Source organism: Bombina bombina, chromosome 2 (assembly GCF_027579735.1).
Source record: "Bombina bombina isolate aBomBom1 chromosome 2, aBomBom1.pri, whole genome shotgun sequence".
Lineage (NCBI taxonomy): Eukaryota > Metazoa > Chordata > Amphibia > Anura > Bombinatoridae > Bombina > Bombina bombina.
Window position 1 is genome coordinate 96,492,013 of NC_069500.1, and position 21,883 is coordinate 96,513,895.

Sequence of the window (21,883 nt, forward strand, 5' to 3'; positions counted from 1 at the left end):
TGTTAGGTTTTTATTTTTAGTAATGTTAGGTTTTATTAGTGTAAGCTTAGGTTTTATTTTTAGTTCACAGGTAAGTTTTTATTTATTTTAACTAGGTAGTTAATAAATAGTTATATTGTAGCTAGCTTAGGTTTTATTTTTATTTCACAGGTAAGTTTGTATTTATTTTAACTAGGTAGTTAGTAAATAGTTATATTGTAGCTAGCTTAGGTTTTATTTTTAGTTCACAGGTAAGTTTGTATTTATTTTTAAATAGCAATGGCCCTCCTCCAAACCCATAACAGACTGCCAAAATTTCCCTAACTGCCGTAACAGGGCAGCACACATCCCAAAACTCCAAAAGCCTGATCCATTTCCCTTTTCCTTCTTGATCTGTCTTAGGCTTGGCATCAACAACGCAGAAGGATTGACTACCACATCCTGCCTCTGATGACCACCTTTGTCTTTTCGGTTTGCCCCAACTAACTTCAATACCCTGAAAGCCTCCAAAAACGCTAACACAAATGCAGCCCGAAACAGCAGCTGTTCAAAATTTGAAAAAAAAGACCTCCAACAGAGACAAAAACACCTTCTGCAATAAGGAAAAATCAAAGTATGCCTATGATCCGGCCTCCTTCTACCCTCAACAATTCCCTTAACTACCATTCGAATCCCCAAATTCTTTGTTAAATCCTCCCACCCTAACAGCTTAAACAAAAAGGAAAGAGCTGCTAAATTCCTCAAAATAACTGAACGAGACAAACCATGCATTTTCTACTCCTCAATCCAATCTAACAAACCAGTTATATCACCTGCACCAGCTACATAAAACTCTTCCAATCTGGCCAACCATTACCACCACACCACCATATAAGCTTTCAATGTTCCTGGAGCTAAAGCTCCCCCACTAACCTCAGCAATCTAGGAAGCTCAGCTGCCACATGTCTTCTGGGAAAGGAGTTCCCTCCACCTCTGCCTCTGGTGCCACCTCCCGAAATCGCTGCCAATGAAAACCGGAGCGAGTGTCAGCCACAACATTTTCCACACCAGGAACATTAACTTCCCTCAAACACACATTGTGTCTCAAGCTCCAGAACAAACATCTTGAGCAGGCCCACCACTGGCATGGAACTAGAAGACAATTGATTGATGGCAAAAAACACCCCCATATAGTCTGAATGAAACAACACTTTCCTGTTCTCAGGCAATTCACCCCACACTTTTACAGCCAACACCAAAGGAAACAGTTCCAAGAAAACCAGGTTTTTAGTTAGACCCGTTTTACCACAACTTACCGGCCAGTCTCCTACACCACTTACAACCAAAAATTGCCCCGAAGCCATGCGCCCCTGCAGCATCTGTAAACAGATGCAACATCTCATTCGAAACCTCTTCTGCCTGTACCAAAGATCTACCATTAAATTCAGCCAAAAAGGCCCTCCACACCCTGAGATCCTCTTTCACCTCCTGAAACAAACAAATCCTAAAATGGGAAAGCTTCACCCCAACTGTCGCCAAAGATAATCTCCTAGAGAAGATCCTCCCCACTGGAATTATCCTACATGCGAAGTTCAGCTTCCCCACTAGAGATAGCATCTCCTTTAACTTCAGTTTTTTCCTTGCCAAAGCCCCACAGATTGCATCAGCCAAGTCCACCAGCTTATCCTCCGGAAGCCTACACTCCATCAACTCTGTGTCAATACAAATACCAAGGAAACTCAACAGTGGAAGGGCCTTCAGTCTTCTCTGAAGCTACAGGGATTCCAAAATCACAAGCCACTGCCAGGAAAACATCCATCAACTTCTGACAAACCATCGATTCCTCTGGACCCACAAACAAGAAGTCATCAAGATAATGAATCACTGAAGACAACCCAGAACGCTGTTTTACCACCCACTACACAAAACAGCTAAACTTCTCAAAGTAGGCACACAAAATCGAGCAGCCCATCAGAAGACACAAATCCACAAAGAAAGCATCCCAGAAATGACAACCCAGCAGATGATGACACGTAGGGTGAACAGGAATGCTGATAAGGGTGGGAATACTGTATTAAGGACTAATACAAACTACCTTAAGATGTGTAAAGATATACTGGGTAATAGTGACAATTATGAAATCATCACTATGGACCCCATAGAAAAAATTATGAAGGATCTAACATCAATGCTTGATAAGGGCTTTAATGAAAGATTAATCACTAAAGATGAGTTTCAGTACATGATAAATAAATAGAAAAGAATAGCCACATTTTACAGCCTACCCAAGATACACAAAAACCTGAAAGAGTCACCAGGGAGGCCGATTGTCTCAGGAAATGGTTGCCGGACAGAAAAAGTCAGCATATTCCTGGACAAAAAATTAAGAGGCTTTGTACATACACTCACTTCATATGTCCAAAACACAAAAGATGGTCTTAATTGCCTTGACAATATCACAATTAGTTATAATACTATATTGGCCAGCATAGATGTGGAAAGTTTGTATTCTAACATCACACATGAACTAGGAATGACAGCAGTAAAAACATTTTCAGAAGACCATAAGACCCAGAGGTAGTGCACAGGATGATTGTGTTATAGAATTGTTAGAATTTGTTCTGACACATAACTATTTTGTATTTAATAATAAAACTTACATACAAAAAAAAGAGGGACTGCCATGGGGACTTGCTGCGCACCAACATATGAAAACCTTTTTCTGGGGTGGATTGAACAAATGAGTATATTTAATCCAGATGTCAATCCATATATGGTATATATTGACTTTTATGTCAGATATATTGATGATGTGTTGATACTGTGTTCTGGAACTAAAAGTGACTTTTAAAATTTCATGGAATGGATGAATAACAATGCACATGGCATGAGATACACATACAATAGATGAAACTTATATCTCCTTTCTGGACTTAGTGATCAGAAAAGAAAATAATGTCTCTCTGAATGCCAAACTTTATAAAAAAAACACTTTAATGAATAGCCTATTAGAATGGAAAAGCTTCCATCCAAAAAGTAAAAAATTGGGTATACCCACAGGACAGTACCTTAGAGCAAAACGAAACTGCAGCACGGAGGAAGACTTTGAAAATGAGGCCCAGGAACAGAAAAAGGTTCGGAGAAAGGGGATACCCTAATCAGTGTCTGAAAAAAGAGTATCAAAGAGCCAAGCAAATAGACAGAAGGTCACTACTGTATGACACCAAAGTGGGTGAGGGATTTAAACAGGCACAAAATCAAGTGATCAGAGTCATAGGTACATATGATGAGAATAACCATAAAATTCACCAGATTTTTAAGAAACACTGGCATGTACTGAAAGATGATCCAGACTTGATTGATGTGGTCACTAAGAATCCCCTAATAACAAACAGGAGATCACAAAATCTCAAAGACATCCTTACTAATAGTCACTTTAGTATTCCAAAGTCAAGAACCTGGAAAAGTTTTTACAAATGTGGTCAATGTATAGCGTGTATGAATGTGAGACCTACAAAATTCTTTACACACCCAAATACACATAAAAAATATGAAATTAAATCTTTCATGAACTGCAGATCTAAAATGGTCATATATGTGGCTATGTGCAAATGTAAAATGATTTACGTTGGAGAAATGTCCAGGGAGCTAACACATATCATGCTGGTAACAAATATTAGATTCATTTTTTTTGCAATGAGCAAATTAAACTGAAAGGCAGAAGAGGTAACTTCAATAAAATCCTATTGCAAAAAGAGTGTAGATGGATACACAAACTAAACTATGCTGCACCTGAGGGATTGAATGAAGCAATATCATTTAAATGCTTTTTGGGATAGCGATGATCACTAATTTAGGCTATGGATGAGATGTGACATCTACTCTTATCAAGAATAAACAGACTGGCAAAGATAAGAGATAAGATCTTAAAATTAACCCATTACCTTTTGATCATTAAACGATTACATATCGGAACCGCTATACTTAGATAATGCAATTGTAACTGCTATTGTCATACAACCCAGTTACAACTTCTATCGTTTCACCTAGATAACCCATTGATAACTTCATATAGTTATATAGCCACACTATTATTCTAATCAGCACCAATTTTAAGCACTATTATGTGCATACATGAAGAAGGAGATCTTCATTCCTAATACAAGTGATTGTATCAGCATAACCGACAACACCAGACATGCAATGAAGAGTTCTTCTCAACACAGAGATAAACAAAGATTGTGGTTTTGGTTCCATATGAATAAAGGATTTGTGCTTTATTTCACAACTTAACAAGTGATGCTTAGAAGTTGTATCTATAGTTAAAGACTATGCTACACCCGTTTGTCCATCTCATATTGAAACAAGAAAGGAATTACCAGAAAAGTAAGAGTAATAAAAAGATTAAGTAATAAAAGCTGAATGAAACGCTATATTAAAATTCACACTCAGGCTGAGTGGTAAACATCAGCAATGCCTATGATGTTTGACACAAGAAACGCCAGGCAGCAAACACTTCCGCCAACAAAGACATGTAACTATGGCAACAGATGCCTTTATAAAAAGAGTGACTGGCTGGGACTGCCCCTAGACCCTGACAAACTCAGTTACCAGTGATGAAACACGTTGGTGGGCGGGGCTGAGGAAATAAAGTCTTGTTTGAAGCATGTGTGTTGCAAATCTAATGTAGCAATCTTTTGGTTACTGTAGTTACTTAGGTATTGATTGATCTGAGTCATATAAATGATTATATTATTGAAATACCTACTATTGACACGATATTGGAGCAAATGGTTTTGACCTTTAATAATTAGTACACTAGGGATCACAGCTAGAAATTGTCTGACTGTGTTCAATCAAAGCAGTACGCAGACAGGAGGTCGCCTTTGAGAGCATAGATCAGTCTACCTGTGTGGAAGTTGAATACCTGTGTATTAGTCAATACATGCACACTTCACTACCCTTAGCCCACATAGCCCTATTTTTAACTTATTAGCTGTACTTCAATAAGATAGATATGAAGTGGATGTGACTTACCCACTCATTTTTGAGGTTCAGGGCTCCATGTCCTGCACATCTGACCAAATCCACCGCCCGATCGAAAGATGCATATTTCATGCCGCTAATGAAGGATCAATCTCATCATTCACCGAAGCTCCCTTCGGAAAAGATAAATGATAAATCATGCTGAATTGCCCAGGCACCTTCTTCGGAACAACCCCCAATGGAGAAATCCTAAGATTCTCCAGAAGGGGCTCCAAAAATGGACCAGCCATTCTCCCCAAAGCCACCTATTTTTCCAACTTTACAGCCCCCACATCAGGAAATTCGCTTGCCGACCTCAACTTACCCGAAATCCCAGAACCAACCCCTTCAACAAAGGGGATGCAGAAGCCCGATCTGTACCCTGTTAATAACAACGCCGCATCCCCTGCCTTACCACTCCACTTACAGTACCGACTTAGCCACGGCTCCATCTTTTCTACCCTCACTGGCATCCGTGCCCGTAGTAACCGTGTCCCCTTTTCCTCCAGCTTTTGTCTGTTTAAAACACCTGGAACCAGGGTGGATTCCCCCACAATACAAACATTTGTGCTTGTATTTACAAGCAGGACCCTTCCTAAGGGCCACTACCATTGTTCCTGCCACCATTCCACTTCCCCGACCAGTTCCAACACTCAACACCCCAAAAGGACTGCCCCTACCACATTGGCATCATTACTTCAAGCCATATCCCCATATCCATGTAACAAAATAAAGATGAACACAATTCCAGGTTCTTCTCACCAATAACACTTGCCAATATACAAAAGGTCTTGGGCCAATTTGCCAAGGTCTTAGGCAATTTCCGGTACCTCTTCCTCCTTTCTTCCTCTTCCTTTTTTCCTAGATCACCTTTGGGATCCTCCTTGATATCAATAAATTGATCCAAGGAAAGCAGAGAGAAAATCTCCACAAACTCCCTTTTCCAAAATGTTTCCTTAATTTCCTTTGCCAGGTGAATTCCCAAAGGGCCCACTGAGCATAAACATGGGCATCTAAAAGACTCTTCAAAGCTGACCCACCAACTGCCCCCACACTAACCCCTACCGGCTGCACCACCACTGCCAGCTCCAGGGGAGCGACAGGAGCCGACCCACTCGAAGCTACCCAAACAGTCCCATGCCCAGGCATACCGCCTCCACATCCAGACCCCTTTTCTATATGCGCCAGCAACTCTTTCAAACTCTTCAAAACAGACTCACACATACCCTCCCCAGATGCACTCCCCCAAGCACTGGAATTCCAGTGTTTCTCTCACCTGACTGTCCCAGTGCTGTAGGTACTCCTTTGCCAGCTTTCACTCCAGATCCACTTCCTCTCTTGCTGGCCTGGTTCAGCGCTTCCCCTCTACGATCCACTCTTCACCTGCAGGAACTTGTTCGCTCCCTATTCCTCCTTGGCTCAGGAGACCTTAACTGCCTGTTCAGATCACTTCTGTCAGAATTACCTTCCAAAGTTCCACAAATTAGAGATTTGCCCAAAACTTGATGACTGTGGGACACCGGCGGCGACCGTGATCTCACCCGACGCCGTGTACTGGAATCCCTCTCTCCTGCCTCCTCCTTTCTCTGGACCGAACCTGAGACTGAAAGGATGAAGTGCCCCTGTTACCCACCACTGAGCTCCCATCCCCCCTATTATCTACTCTAACTCCCCTGTCCACACTAAACCCCCCTCTCATACACTCTAACCCCCCTTTTCTGGTACCAAAGCCCTTAAAAGCTGAGACAAAGCAGCCAAGTCCTCTACCTGGTCTGCCATTACAGGTCCGGCCTCTGAAGCCTCCACCTCCTCTTCTTCAGCAAAATCACTGTAGGCATCATCAACCCACAGTGAGTCACCCCCCTGGTCCAGAACTGTTGCCATTGCTCCCATTCCATCATCCCCTGGCTGAGAAAGTCCATCTTTCACACTAACCTCTGTAGAAAATAAAACATTAGCATGCCTATCGTCATTCCTATAGCCTTCTAGGCCTCCACTCTCCCCTTTTTTTCTACCTCTCTGCCCACCCCTACCACTACCCCTTTTATACTCCCTTTGACCTTGTCCCCTACTTTCCCCCCAGTCCCCTTTTACCCACACGTATTCCCCCACCCCTGCCCTCCACCCTTACCCTATCAAACACACTTAATTCCCCAGCACTCAGTCTGTATATCTTCTCCTCCAGACACTGATAATCCAGTCCTCTGCCGCAGCTAGATTGTCACTTGAGCCGTATCTGCCCCTTTACCTGCCACTCCATTCCTCTGCCTTAATTCCCTTGACACTGTCCCATGCTGCTCATCACTGCTTTCTTGAGACGTATCTGCCCCTGCAACTGTCATCCTTTCTCCCCTTGCATAACCAGACTCCCCTGAGCCGTGTGCGCCACAGATCCCACCATTTCACCTCCCCTCTTAGTGCCAGGCCTAACACCTGCACTCGTAACTGCTCCTTTATAACCAGGACTCCCTGAGCCGTGTGCCCCACAGATTCCGCCATCTCCCCTCCCCTCCGAGTGCCAGGCCTTACACCTGCACCCGTAGCTGCTCCTGGCAACTGACTTGATGCACCTCCCGTTTCCAGCACCATCATCTGCTCCTCACCACCGACGTCATTCGTCCTGGACTGCCGCCTCCTCATGCTGTGACTCACTGCCGCCATGGAGTCCGATCGCTCCACCCAACCTCCAGTCCTGCTTGCACCTCCTGAGAGCCTCACTGGTCTCGATTGATGGGCTAAGCCGTTCCGGCAGGCGAGACCTCCTCACAGGCTGCGATGTTGACTCAGCCACCCACCGTATCCGCTTCTCCAGCATCGCTGACTGTACCTCCATCCCCAAGTCTTTCCATTCCACGCCTCGCAACCTCACTAACTCTTGCACCCTCTCCAGCATGCACGTCCATGGTAAGCTCCTCTCCCGCTCAGCTTCTTTCCGCTCAACTAATACAGCTTCCGCTGTTCCACCCTTTTAACCACTCCCAGCTTTACCTCCAACTCCGTAGCTATTGTGGGGTCAATTGCTTATTCCGGGGTTGCCTATATGTAGAGTAAATATATGTAGAGTAAATATACAGTATACATAAATATTTGCATATATACACATATTTAGACATGTATATGTACAATATAGCCCTTTGCAGTCAAACATCATTTAACTCAAAACTTTTTTTTTTTTTATATTTATATGACTATTTTTTATCAGATAGTGTTTATATGAGTGTAACTGTATGTTTTAATGTATTTATGTTGTGTTTAGTGCAACTTTTTTAAACACAATACCTTTTACGCAAGGTTTTCAGTCACGCTACCCCAATGAGCATAAAATGCAATTGCTCTCTCGCATTTACTTTCAACTTGTAATACAAATGATATTTCCATTGCGCACAAAATCAGATATTGCTTAAGTAAAACAGTTAGTGTATCACTTGTAATCTAGCCCTTAATCAGACGCTAGACACCAAATCAATATGGTTTCAGAGTAATTGCATTTAGTATATATGTTCTCCCTTGTCATTAAAATGAGATAATTTAACATAATTTCACATAACGCAAATGTCATGTTTACCCACATCTTCAAGATTAGGGGCACCACTTAGTCATGTGACTATATGATCTTTGAAAACTATATATCGGGCAGAGTAACTATGAATGCTTACAAAATAACAGGTCAGACACATTCAAACACATTCTTCAAGGAGTCAATTTTAATTCAATGTTAATTCTTCACCATTTTATTCCTGGGATGTTTTACATATATATATCTATATCTATATAGATATAAATATAGATATACTGTATATGATATTACTTTAATGATGATCCAATACCGTGAAAATATCACATAGAGCTTCTCATAACTAGATCTTTGACTCACAACTAAATCTTAGTTCTTTAAATACTTGATGCTAGATTTTAGGATTGGACACCTATTTTTTTTTATGGTTTCTCAATCAAACTATTTATTTTACTGTAGTTATATGGATATTGATGAATTTGAAATATTTTGTGAAACCCATTTATAAGATTTTCAGTTTTCTTTTAATTCTCATAAAATTTCATACATTATGATATACAGTGCCCTCCACTAATATTGGCACCCTTCGTAAATATGAGCACAAAAAAAAAATTGTCTTTATTGTTTAACCTTTTGGGGGTTTTTTGTTCAGAAAATACACAAAATGCCCTCATGGATAACAAACAATTGCAAAAACAACGCAGGTTTATCCAAAAAAAAATCTTTGTTAAATATATGTATGCCACAATTATCGGCACCCTTTTAATCAATTTTTTGTGCTACCTCCCTTTGCCAAGATAACAGCTCTGAGTCTTCTCCTATAATGCCTGATGAGTTTGGAGAATACATGGCAAGGGATCTGAGAAAATTCCTCCATACAGAATCTCTCCAGATCCTTCCAATTTTGAGGTCAACGCTGGTGGACTCTCCTCTTCAGTTTGCCCCACAGGTTTTCTTTGGAGTTCAAGTCTGGGGACTGGGATGGCCATGGCAGACCTTGATTTTGTGGTCAGTAAACCATTTCTATCTTGCTTTTGATGTATGTTTTGGATCATTGTCTGGCTGGAAGATCCAACCACGGCCCATTTTAAGCTTTCTGGAAGAGGCAGCCAGGTGTTCATTTAATCTGTTGATATTTGAAAGAGTCAATGATGCCATGTATCCTAACAAAATGTCCAGGTCCGCTGGGTGAAAAACACCCGCAAAACATTAAAGAACCATCACCATATTTAACCGTGGGCATGAGGTACTTTTTCATATGGCTACCTCTCTGTGTGTGATGTGTGCCAAACCCACCTATGGTGTTTATTGCCAGAAAGCTCTATTTTGGTTTAATCTGACCATGGAACCCGATCCGATTTGAAATTCCAGTAGTGTCTGGCAAGTGAAGATGCTTGACTTTTCACTAAGATTACAAGTTGTGCGCTAAATCCGGTGTGTAAATAACATTTAAAATTTAGCAGTACCATACTTTAGATAGTGCTGCCATTACAAGTTACATAAAAACCTTCTTTTGTTCTGTGGTATGGTGCATTAAACTCCATACCACAGAAAAGCCAAGGCCTGACTTGATGAGCTTGTGCACGTATTCCCCCATAGACATCAATAGTGAGAAAGTGTTAGAAAAAAACTAACACCTGCGATCGCAGAATGGCGATCGCTATAACGCAATCCCCTTTGATGTCTATGGGGACAAGACAACACCCTTACATAAACCCCTAGTCTAAATACCCCTAACCGCCGCACCCGCAACTAAATAAAGCGATTAACCCCTAAAAACCCGCCCCCCCCACATTGCTAACACCTAAAAAAAAAGCTAAGAACCCTTAAACCGCCGGCCCCCACATTTTTTTTATTTTTTAATGGGCACTTTAAGGGCAATGCCCATACAAATGCCCCTTTAGGGTCAATGGGTAGCTAAGTTTTCTTTTAGACTTAGTTTTTTTTGGGGGGACGGGGTTGGTTGGGTGGGGGGTTTTACTGTTAGGGGGTACTTTGTAATTTTTTATGCAAAAGTTGTTTAACTTAGAGCAATGCCCTACAAAAGAACCCTTTAAGGGCTATTGGTAGTTTATTGTTAGATTAGGGGGTGTTTTTATTTTGGGATGGCTTTTTTTGTTTTTATAGGGGTATTAGATAAGCTTTCATTTTTATTATTTTCGATAATTTCGTTTCTTATTTTTTGTAATCTTAGATTTTTTTTTATTTTTCGTAATTTTAGTGGTTTTTTTTGTAATGTTAGATTTTTTTTTATTTTTGCATATTGTTAGGATTTTTTAATTTTGTAACTTAGGTATTTTATTTTTCGTTTATTTTAGTTTTTTAAAATAGTAATGTAAGGTTAATTTATAGTTTAAGCTTGTTTTTTTTATTTCACAGGTAAGTTTTTATTTTTTTAAGGTAGTTAGTATATTGTAACATTAATTTAAAGTTAGGGGGTGTAAGGTCTAGGGGTTTATAGTTTAATTTAGTGTGTTGCGATGTGGGGGGCCAGCAGTTTAGGGGTTAATAGGTTTAGTATAAAAGTTACGATGAGGGGGGCCGGCAGTTTAGGGGTTAATAGGTTTATTATAGTAGTTGTGATGTTGGGGGGTGGCGGTTTAAGGGTTAATAGGTTTATTATAGTAGTTGAAATGTGGGGGCCGGCAGGTTAGGGGTTAATAGGTTTATTATAGTAGTTGCAATGTGGGGGTCGGCGGTTTAGGGGTTAATAGGTTTATTTAGTGTTGGCAATGTGGGGGTCGGCAGTTTAGGGGTTAATACTTTATTTATTTTAGTGTTGGCTATGTGGGTGGGTGGCAGATTAGGGGTTAATAGGTTTATTATGGTATGTGTGATGCGGGGGATAGCAGTTTAGGGGTTAATAGTGTCGTTTATGGGTGTTAGTGTACTTTGAGTTTTGTGAAACATTTTTGTTTTGCAAAATCCATAACTACTGGTCTCTGATCGGGGAATGAATCACAGCGGTATAAGCTATAATGCTAGCGTAATAGCCTGACCGAACAACTTGTAATACGGGAGACCTGAAAATTCCACACACAAAAGCCATTTTTTTAGTGCAGAATGGAGAGTTGTGGTCCAGGCTAAAACTCTTGCGGTATAGCTGTACCGCCGCAACTTGTAATACGGGAGACCTGCCATTCCACGTGCAAAGGCAAATTTTTCAGCAGTATAGCCGTACCACAAAACTTGTAATTTAGCCCTTTGTTTTTTTATGAGAGTAGAGGCTTTTTCCTCCTTTTTCACCTACATTCCAAACAATTGTGGTGATGTGGGTGGTGTTGAATTGTAGTTTTTGAGACTTTCTGACACCAAGATGCAACTAACTTCTGCAATTCTCCAGCTGTGATCATTGGAGATATTTTGGCCACTCAAACCATCCTCTTCACAGTGCATTGAGACAATATCGGCACACATCCTCTTCCAAGTTGATTCATAACATTTCCAATTGACTGGGACTTAATTATTGCCCTGATGGTGGAAATCAGCATTTCCAATGCTTTTGCTATTTTCTTATAGCCACTTTCTATTTTGTGAAGCTCAAAAAACTTTTGCCGCACATCAGAACTATATTCCTTGGTCTTACCCGTTGTGATGAATGACTAAGGGAATTTGGCCTATGTATTAGCTCATATTTATACCCTCTGGAAAACAGGAAGTCGTGACTGAACAATTTCCTGTTCCTAGTCACCCAGGTGTACTAAAAAAAATTAAATAATCATTAGAAATATACTTCAAATACATTTTTCTCATATGAATTCATAGAGGTGCCATTAATTGTGCCACACATATCATATTGTTTTTTGTATAAACCTGTGTTGTGTTTGTAATTATTTGATTTACATGAGAGCAGACTGTTTTTGTGTATTTTTTTTAACAAAAGATCAAAAGGCTAAATAATAAAGGCAATTTTTCACAGCCTTCTTTGCTCATATTTACCAAGGGTGCCAATATTAGTGAAGGCACTCTATATGTTATCGATCCTATTAATGTTAAGTATATATGTAAAACACTTATTTCTTAGGGGTCCGCTAAAATTTCTTAATAGTCTGGGAGTAGTCAACTAGTGAAAATTTGAAGCCCTGTTAGGTCATTACAAATTAACAAAAAAAAGTAGGAGACTCAACTCATTTTGAACATGTGATAGTGTAGTGACCCCTATTGGAAATGGAACGTATTAAGGGCTGTAGCCTGGCAGGCATGAGAATGTGAAAGAAAGATGGAGATGCAACAATGTTGCAGTTTAAGGGGAGTAAATCACCTGGGGTTTAAGAGCAGATGTTCTGGAGAGTTCTGCCTCTTTCCTCCAGTGTTTCTTCCAGAAGTTAGAGTTGCCCACCCTCCCTTCCCTAGAAAAGAAATCATTTGGGGCGGCATGAGAAGCGGCTGCATTCTTGGCTTTAGTTAACACGGTGGGGGGTAGGTTTAGTTGAGCAAGCTTTGGGTAAGCCCGTGTTCGTAATGTTTTGACCTCCACCAGCCTCTTATTTGGCTCTGTCGGCTGTCAAGAGCTGTGCCCCTTAAGGGTAGGAGTGGTAATTTGCTCTAGCGGCGAGAGGTAGCGGCCTAATTTTTGAAGCCTTGGGGTCAGGCTGGAGGAAAGGTGATGTCACTAGGTCCGAGTCTAGGGTGCCTTCTCCTTGCAGGTAGGAAGGCCAGAAAAATCATCCTATCCCCCTTGGCTAACATCTGATGGGGCAGAGTCATCCGGGGACTCCGTCATATCCCGAAGCAAATCTGGGTCTCTACTTCCCAATGTAGGAGTTATGGTTAGGGACTCATGTACGCCAGGCATATTTGCATTTCCTGTTGGTTACTGAGTAACCTACTAGTGTGACCATGCACACAAGTGATTTAAATAAATGTGACCTGTTGGTCTTCCTCCTAGCTCGGTTGTCGTGTCCATTATTTCGGGGAAATGATAGGGGGGGGGGTAATAAAGCATGGAGTGAGTATGTGTTATATCCCAGAGTAGGCTATTCAGTCCTTATGGAAATGACTCTTCTGTAGACCAATATAAAGCAAAGGTAAGCTGCCAATAAGAAAAGAGCAAATCATGCAAACATTTATTCATTAATACATTGTGTTCTTCTTTCCAATTGGCTGCTTATTATCTGCTTGTGCATAGATGTGCAAAAACTCCTGTAGCACGTAGGGTTTTTCATGCTAACCCAATCTCCTTTGTACATATACCATGCTGAAATGAGCAAACTAGAATATTTATCAACCCTATTATTTAGTTTTGTTTACATGTTGTCATGAATAAGCTCAAATGTTAATTCAATTTCATTTAAACAATACTAGATTGTGGCGAAGAAAACAACTTACTCTAGAAATCGTGTAACATATTCTTTGCTACAGGATGACCATGTCAGTGGTGAAGAATCATATTTTAGTTGCCGGGACATGATGTAGGGTGGACCTTCAGCTGAATCACAATCATTCCCTTGTCCATCATGTTGCATTCCAAAGCTATAAGAAAGAAAAGGAACAAACATTTTTTTTTAACTCAATAAGCAATTGTTTTATTTTAGAGCAAATATAAAAATGAAATTAGCCTAGGGATGGTAACATAATGTGTAGCTGCCTCTTGTTTCTCTTTTCATTATTCTCATCCCAATGTCTCACTAACTTCCTCATCCCTCTCTTTGCCAGATCTTTCTCAGTTTTTGTTCTTTCTCTCTCCTTGTTTTATCTTCTGTAATTCCAATCTATCTTGTTTAATTTTCCTCACAATCTATACCTTCTTTCTTTCTCTCGTTCTCATCCATTCTCTATGGGCTCCATTTATGAAGCAATGAATGCTGCTTCGGAGTCCCATCGGAGGCGAGCCTGAAACAGAAGTTAAGAAGCAGCGGTCACAAGATACGATCGGGATGATTGACAGCCCCTGCTAGTGACCGATTGGCCACCAGTGAACAGACATCTTATGCTTTCAGCATTTAGCGATGATGAGCGTACATGAGTCTCTATAGCAAACCATATCTGCTCGACATATAGTAAATCTATCCTTATCTCTCTACTTTCCCTCTTCTTTATTCACTCTTTCACTTGCTTAAACTGTTCTTCACTTTTCTCCCCTCTCTTTGTATCCTTTTTTGCACCCTACCTTTTTTTCTTGCCCCTCCCTTCCTCTTCCTAAATCAGTCCAACTCTACCACTTTCTTTTCTTCTCTGTCTTTATCCCACAACCATCTATCTCCCTCTCTGTCACTTAGACATGTCCCTCTTTTCTCGCTCTCTCTCTCCTCTCTCTCTCTCTCTCTGTCTCTCTCTCTATCTCCCTCTCTGTCACTTAGATATGCTCTCTCTCCTCTCTCTCTCTCTCTCTCTCTCTCTCTCTCTCTATCTCCCTCTCTGTCACTTAGATATGCTCTCTCTCTCTCTTTCTCTCGCTCGCTCTCTCTCTCCTCTCTCTCTCTCTATCTCCCTCTCTGTCACTTAGATATGCTCTCTCTCGCTCTCTCTCTCTCTCTCTCTCTCTCTCTCTCTCTCTCTATCTATCTATCTCCCTCTCTGTCACTTAGATATGCTCTCTCTCTCTCTCTCTCTCTCGCTCTCTCTCTCTCCTCTCTCTCTCTCTATCTACCTCTCTGTCACTTAGATATGCTCTCTCTCTCTCTCTCTCTCTCTCTCTCTCGCTTGCTCTCTCTCTCCTCTCTCTCTCTCTCTCTCTCTCTCTCTCTCTCTCTCTCTCCCTCTCTGTCACTTAGATATGCTCTCTCTCTCTCTCTCTCTCTCTCTCTCTCTCTCTCTCGCTCTCTCTCTCCTCTCTCTCTCTATCTCCCTCTCTGTCACTTAGATATGCTCTCTCTCTCTCTCTCTCTCTCTCCCTTCTGTCCTTTTACACTACATGTATTCCCTATATAAACAAAACAAATATGGGCTTGCCTACTGGAAAAATAGCTTTCCTGCAGAAGGAATACTAAAATATTTTGGCAGTTTTGCTACACTGCACACATTTTATTGTAGTATTAATTTATTTATATTAAAAGACATGTGTGAGATTATTCTTATTATATTAAAGTAGGATATACATTACATTATAGATAAAGATTCAATTTAATAAGTTTATATAATTTAGCACAAATCCTTATAGACAAAGGTTAAAGGGACATAAAGGTTAATATTAAACTGTCACGTTTTATATAGATCATACCATTTTAAGATTTTTTTCATCTTATTTCCATTACAAAATTAACTTTTTTCTCCTGGTAACATTTATTGAAAAGCATGCCTAGGTAGGCTTAGGAGCAGCAATGCACTACTAGGAGTTAGCTGCTGATTGGTGGCTATACAAATATGCCTCTTGTCATTGGCCCACCAGATGTTTTTAGCTAGGTCTTAGTAGTGCATTTTTGCTCTGCAGCTGACCTTAATTATGTGTTTAACCCCTTTGCTTGAGTACAACACATAATTATTCGCAAGCAATAATATAATAACAAAAATGTTCTTACACATTATTTTTGTATCTTTACATCCCTTTAATGATGAATATATCTCCGAAAAAAGGGAAAGCGGATCAATTCTCGATAAATTGAGTTTACACCAGTATTTTTGCCGAATGTGGGAGATGCTAGCTCAAATCTTTAGCCACTGTGGCTTAAAAATTAAATAGCTGCAGTAAAGAACTGAATTATATTTTCTTATAAACTGTATTTAAATAAAAAAAAAATAATAATTGTAAAGCTAAATCACACCTTAACTCTAATCTACAGAAATCTATATAGTATATCTTGCAAAAAAACATTAAGAGTATTATTCATGAATAAATTACTAAAATGCAGTAAAATGTACATCAATACGATCATACCTGTGACCAAGCTCATGTGCGATAGTAAATGCCACAGGAAGTCCCGAGTCCTCATTAATATTACAGCTGCGAAATGGCTGGCACATACCAGAGAGGTGGGATAGACCCAATGTTTCACACGGAACGTTCTTACCAGCGCAAATATCCTTCCTGAAAAATGTAAACACAGTAATGTTTTTAAGAATATTTGGAATAAGATGTTATTGTCCATGCATCATTTAATAAGCGTAAACTTTAATAACATTTCTTACTGTTTTGCATAATTATTTGATTCCATTAAAGGGTGGTAGATATGTGGCATTGTGTTCAGGCAGAGGGCTCCATGTACGAAGCAGTGTAAGCTGCACGCCGGTTAGTACACAAGCCCAGAGGTGGTAGCCAAAATTTAAAGGGATATGAAATCCAATTTTTTTCTTTCATGATTCAGATAGAATATGCAATTTTAAGCAAATTTCTGATTTATTCCTATTATCACTTTGTCTTTGTTCTCTTGGTATGCTTTGTTGAATGAGCAGCAATGCACTACTGGTTGCTGACTGAACACATGAGTGAGCCAATGACAATCGGTATATATATGCAGCCACCAATCAGCAGCTAGAACCTAGGTTCTTTGCTGCTCCTGAGCTTTCATAGATAAACCTTTCAGCGAAGGATAATAAGAGAAGAAAGCAAATTAAAAAAAGAAAGTAAATTGGAAAGTTGTTTAAAATTGTATTCTCTATCAGAATCATGAAATAAAAATTTTGGGTTTCATGTCCCTTTAAGTTAGTGATTCCAAGAATATCTTAGATATCCTGATGTTCTCTCTTCTTGGTATTGATTTTGTGTGCACAAATATTTAAAAATTGCAGGAAATGTTTGTAATCTAATGTTTGAACCTTTGACATAAAGGGACATTTATATTCTGTGCACAGTTATAAAAGAATCGTAAATACTCAACATGTGATTGCATTTCATCCTATTTCTGCAGCTCTTTACAAATCAGTTCTCCACTTTTAATAGCTTAAAGGTGCCAGACACTGAAGCTCCGCCTCTTTGTACTGGGGACTGCCATCTTGAAACGCAGGTATACTCACAGACTGTGACACAAGCTGTGCACACTCACAGTAATATTGTCCACTTTTTACAACTGTATAATCTGCTTCAGGTTAGGGACCATGAAACATCATGTGAGCTTTACATATTTACATTTTTTTACACAGTTTTACAGTTACATAAAATATATTTTATAAAGCACTCAACAATAATATAGAGCTATGCAGCCACAGTAAACATGCACATCCCCTGACTTCCGGTGGGCGGCTCTAGAAGATGGCAGCAAGCTCTCTTAGCTCTGAAGAAATTCTCTCCTTATGACTGCAATTCTGCCATCCTTCTATGCCATCTGCATCTCCCTTGACAGACAAGCTGTCCGGGAACTTTTAGCAGATAGAAGCCTGTCATCCACTTCTTCCCTGGAAGTCAGTTTACCGAAGAAAACCCACAGGGGATTGCGGAGCAATGGACCGCATGGAAGACATTGCTAAGCAGCTGTGTACTATTTTTTCACCTACATTTGAGCGACTGTTCATAAGCTATGAACGATTACAAGAGGCAGTGCGGGAAGCTAGGAAACTCTGCCGTGCTGGACCTGTGGCGGTAAATGGAGAAATAACATCATCACGGGTAACCCCCTTGTCATTTATTGCCGCGCCTTCCCAATTTCAGCGATCACTGACACATAATCATCATTGTGATGCCACGTGGACAGACAACTTACTAACTGACTCAGGCCGAAGCGTACTTCCCCCGCACGCTGTAGCTGCCTGCAACGGACCACAGCCCATATCCGGGGACAACATCTTAGGGATCTCACAGAAGCTCGATCTATACTGCTCCCCTATGCTGACTACAGCTTGGATCGCCACTCCACCAAGGCTTTGGAAGGTTATACATTATACACATGTGGGACAACAGATCGACTCATATCTGCCAGCATCGCACGCAAGCCACCCTGCAATGGCGCATATCGCTACTTCAAGGAACCAAGTTCTGAGACATGGATTTCAGACTCCAACTCGTGTTGGGGTAGGATAATTTATTTGTGGCCTGTGATGTGTACCTCAAGGACATTACTCTGTGCAGCGATGAGCTGGGGGAGACTGTTCACTGTTAAGTTTTAGCCATGTTGGTTTTTCTTTTTTATTAAATATCACTTTGTTCCCTGCTTTGGAAGATCCCTGTTGGCTTTTCTTGTCTTCCTGCTTGGAAAGGTTTGGGAGCTCACCGGCAATCAAGATATATTTCTGCTAAGAGACTTGATGACTCTCGGTCCCAATTTGGGTTGCATAACATTGATTAATTCCTCCCGCCCTGTAATGGCCGGTGTTTCCTGGATGGCCGCACGAATTCTGACTGTTATATTATATTATATTACGTGTGTTTATATGTACTTCTGAATGTGTGAGTTCCCTCTGTAATGTTGAGGACTTTGGGACGAGTATTGAAATCATTTTGTGGTGTATGCTTGTGGACACTGGAACATCGCAAGGACTCATTTTTGTTTTAAGTTCACATAAGATTACCTGGTTAAGTTCTAAAGAAAACATTTCTGTGGTAACGGTATGTTGTGGATTTACTAGTTGTATATATGTTCTAAATTTAGATCTACTTTCCACTCTCTTTGCCGAGGAACATAGATCTCTTACCACGCCAAGAATAGCTATACCAATATTGCATTAATCATATCAGCGGTTCCAAGTCTACGTTGGTGACACTTTTAAACATTTCACCCTACTAACGCTTACAATGTTCTAACTTAAACACTCATTCATATTGTATCAGTGCTGGGCGACACAGGTCGCTACATTATTTATAGCAGCTGAGCAAATCTAACCCCTGAACGACTGCTGCAAGCCACTGTTCTAATGGTTCTGTGGGCTTAACCCTTGCCCTTGTTATTAACTATAAGTGCCAACCCTATATCCTGTCCAATGATATCAGCATGCTTATCAAGTTTCCATACTGCATACTTGCAGTTTTCTTAGTAGCTTTTATCACAGACCCCCTGCCCTCATAGACCCTACATAGTTTATCAGCGGAACCTATCTGGTTGTCCGAGGACTGCATAAATGCCTGTTATATTACAAGAGCTATATCTTCATAGTTGAACGCTTGCTGTTCACTGTCCAAAAATGTCAGCATACTTATTAAGTCTCCTTATTGTCTACCTGCAGTTTTCTCAGCAGTATTTGTTACAGTCCTCCCTGCTCCCATAGACCCCACATAGCTTATCAGCGATACCTATGTTGTTGCCTGAGGAACGCATAAATGCATGTTGTGTTACCAGAGCTATATTTTCTTAGTGGTGTGCTAACTGTTTTAATATTTGGAAATTTTTAAATGTTATTTGATTTTGTTAATACCAACTCTCCTGAAGTACACACACCTCTCTCTTAATGTCTCTCAAGTGCAATATGTTGATATATCATGTGTGGTGCCGCCTGCTTTAGTAGAGGATGTTGGATTCCATACTTATGCCTCTCTCGCCATTGCTGCAACCACTTAGACATCAAATTTAACCTGCAAGCTATTTCCTACCACCCCATTTAAACTTGTGGATACCCCAGGTTATACTAAAGCTCCGTAACTAAACACACTCTATTAAATTTTAAGATATTACCACTCTACTTACTATTAGGTTGCTGTGGCACAGATGTCTCCCTAAAAGAAAACTCCCAATCTGCATATCATAGTGTGTCTAGCTCCACTTAATACTCTCACGGTTGCGTAAGCCAATATTAATCTAGAACACTCTACACAAACGAATGTTCTCAATATGCAATGTTCAGGGTGATACACATTTAAAATAGGAGAAAGTATTGGTTGTAGTTTATTTATAGTTTCCTAATGCGTAGTTTTGTTAGGTTATAACTTCAGCGATGTATACAAGTATTTCATAAAGATCGATCAACGAATTTCTGATAGAATTTTTAAAAGTTTCCACCAATATAAGTGGTCCATCACTATTACTTATCTAATATTGTGCTAATGTTAACACACTAGCTCATGGATTACCCTGCGAAATACGCAGAAATGTTATTTGTGGGACTGTATACACTTGCTGTGTTCCCCCCACCCCTTACCACTCCACCCTTCCCTCTCCCCCGACTTCCCTCCCCTCTCCTCCCTTCTGTCTCCCCTGTTTTATGTTTGTTTGTTTGTTTGTTTGTTAATGATATTAAAAACCCCAGTATTGTGGTGCAAACCCATATCTATGGTTATCTATGGAAAATTCTCAAAGTTACATGTATGTTATTGTATGAAATCGTAGTTGCTTGTATTGTTTTAACTGCTCTTCTGACTCACCCTGCAAGGCGGGATGAAGATGCAACTTGTAACTTTACACCCTTTATTGCTCATAAATAAAAGTTTAAAAAAAAAAAAAACATGCACATCCCCTGCTTTGTATCAAGCACCCTAACCTGAAGCATTTTATGCAGCTATATAAAATAATAGGCAATATCACTGGTCTGTGAGTGTGCACAGCTCATGTCACAGGCTGTGAGGATACCGGAGCTCCAAGATGGCAGCCTCCAGTACAAAGAGGCGGAGCTTCATTATCTGGCACCTTTAAGCTATTAAAACAAGAGAAGGGTATTTGAAAACAGCTGCAGTAAAAGAATGAAATACAATAACAGTGAGTAACAACCATTGTAGGGTAGTTGTGCCTAGCAGTTTAATGCCCCTTTATGTGTGTATTGTTGTGGTTTTAAAATCTTTGCTTTGCCTTTGATATAATAAAATATATAATTCATACAGGTTTCATTTAATGTATATATGTATTGGGTACTTGTAAAGCATGGATAATCACCAGTAAGGGTCTCAAGGCGCTGCTCATTTTATCGACCTCGGAAGGATGAAAGGCTGAGTGGACCTCGCCGGGGATCGAGCCTTCAACCCTTGGGTTGCTACAGAGCTCAGCCACAGTGCCTTAGCATGCTGAGCTATCCGTTCGGCAATTTAAGCATCTCCATTAAATATAAGCCAAATAAAAAAACTAGTTTCGGACTAATACATTGTTATGTTTTGCTCATCATTTCACATAAACCACCTCCATTGCAGAGACATTGTACTCAGATATTTTCTGCCATCTATATAAAAGAGAAGCATTTCAAATTAGAAATGTAAAGTTAAATAAAAACTGGTCAAATCCTATATTATAAAGGGCCAAGTATGTTTGTCCGGTGCAGTCATGCGCAGTAGAGACTGCGTGAGGAAAAACATACCTGGCCTTAACCGTAGGTGCGAGATAGCTTCAGGAAGTTCCAGCCGAGAGCAGGAGCTCCCTAAGCTTCAGGCATCTGCTGCATATGGAGCGGGAGCATGATCGGTGCTCCGCCTCCATATGAGGGCAGATGCCTGATCATTACAGACGGTGACACTGTGTGTGTCACTGTCTCTAATGATCTGCTGGTGCTGGCGGGAGGTGTGGGTGGGTGTCGGGTGGGAGGTGCAGTAGCAGAGGGGGGAGGGAAGGAGTGGGAGGTCCCTACGCTACCGAAATATTTTTTTTAAAGTAACGGAGGGATGGG

General features: G+C 40.4%; 1 protein-coding gene across 1 annotated transcript in view; it reads right to left on the bottom strand.

Moving 5' to 3' along the window:
- The window catches only part of ADAMTS12 (ADAM metallopeptidase with thrombospondin type 1 motif 12), a 1,263,798-nt gene that overhangs the window by 627,664 nt on the left and 614,251 nt on the right, over positions 1–21,883 (bottom strand). Inside the window, exons 7-8 of the mRNA XM_053701185.1 lie at positions 16,311–16,460; positions 13,826–13,969 (exon numbers count right to left, since the gene is read on the bottom strand). Coding sequence (XP_053557160.1) covers positions 13,826–13,969; positions 16,311–16,460 — 294 coding nt within the window. The remainder of the gene's footprint in view (positions 1–13,825; positions 13,970–16,310; positions 16,461–21,883) is intronic.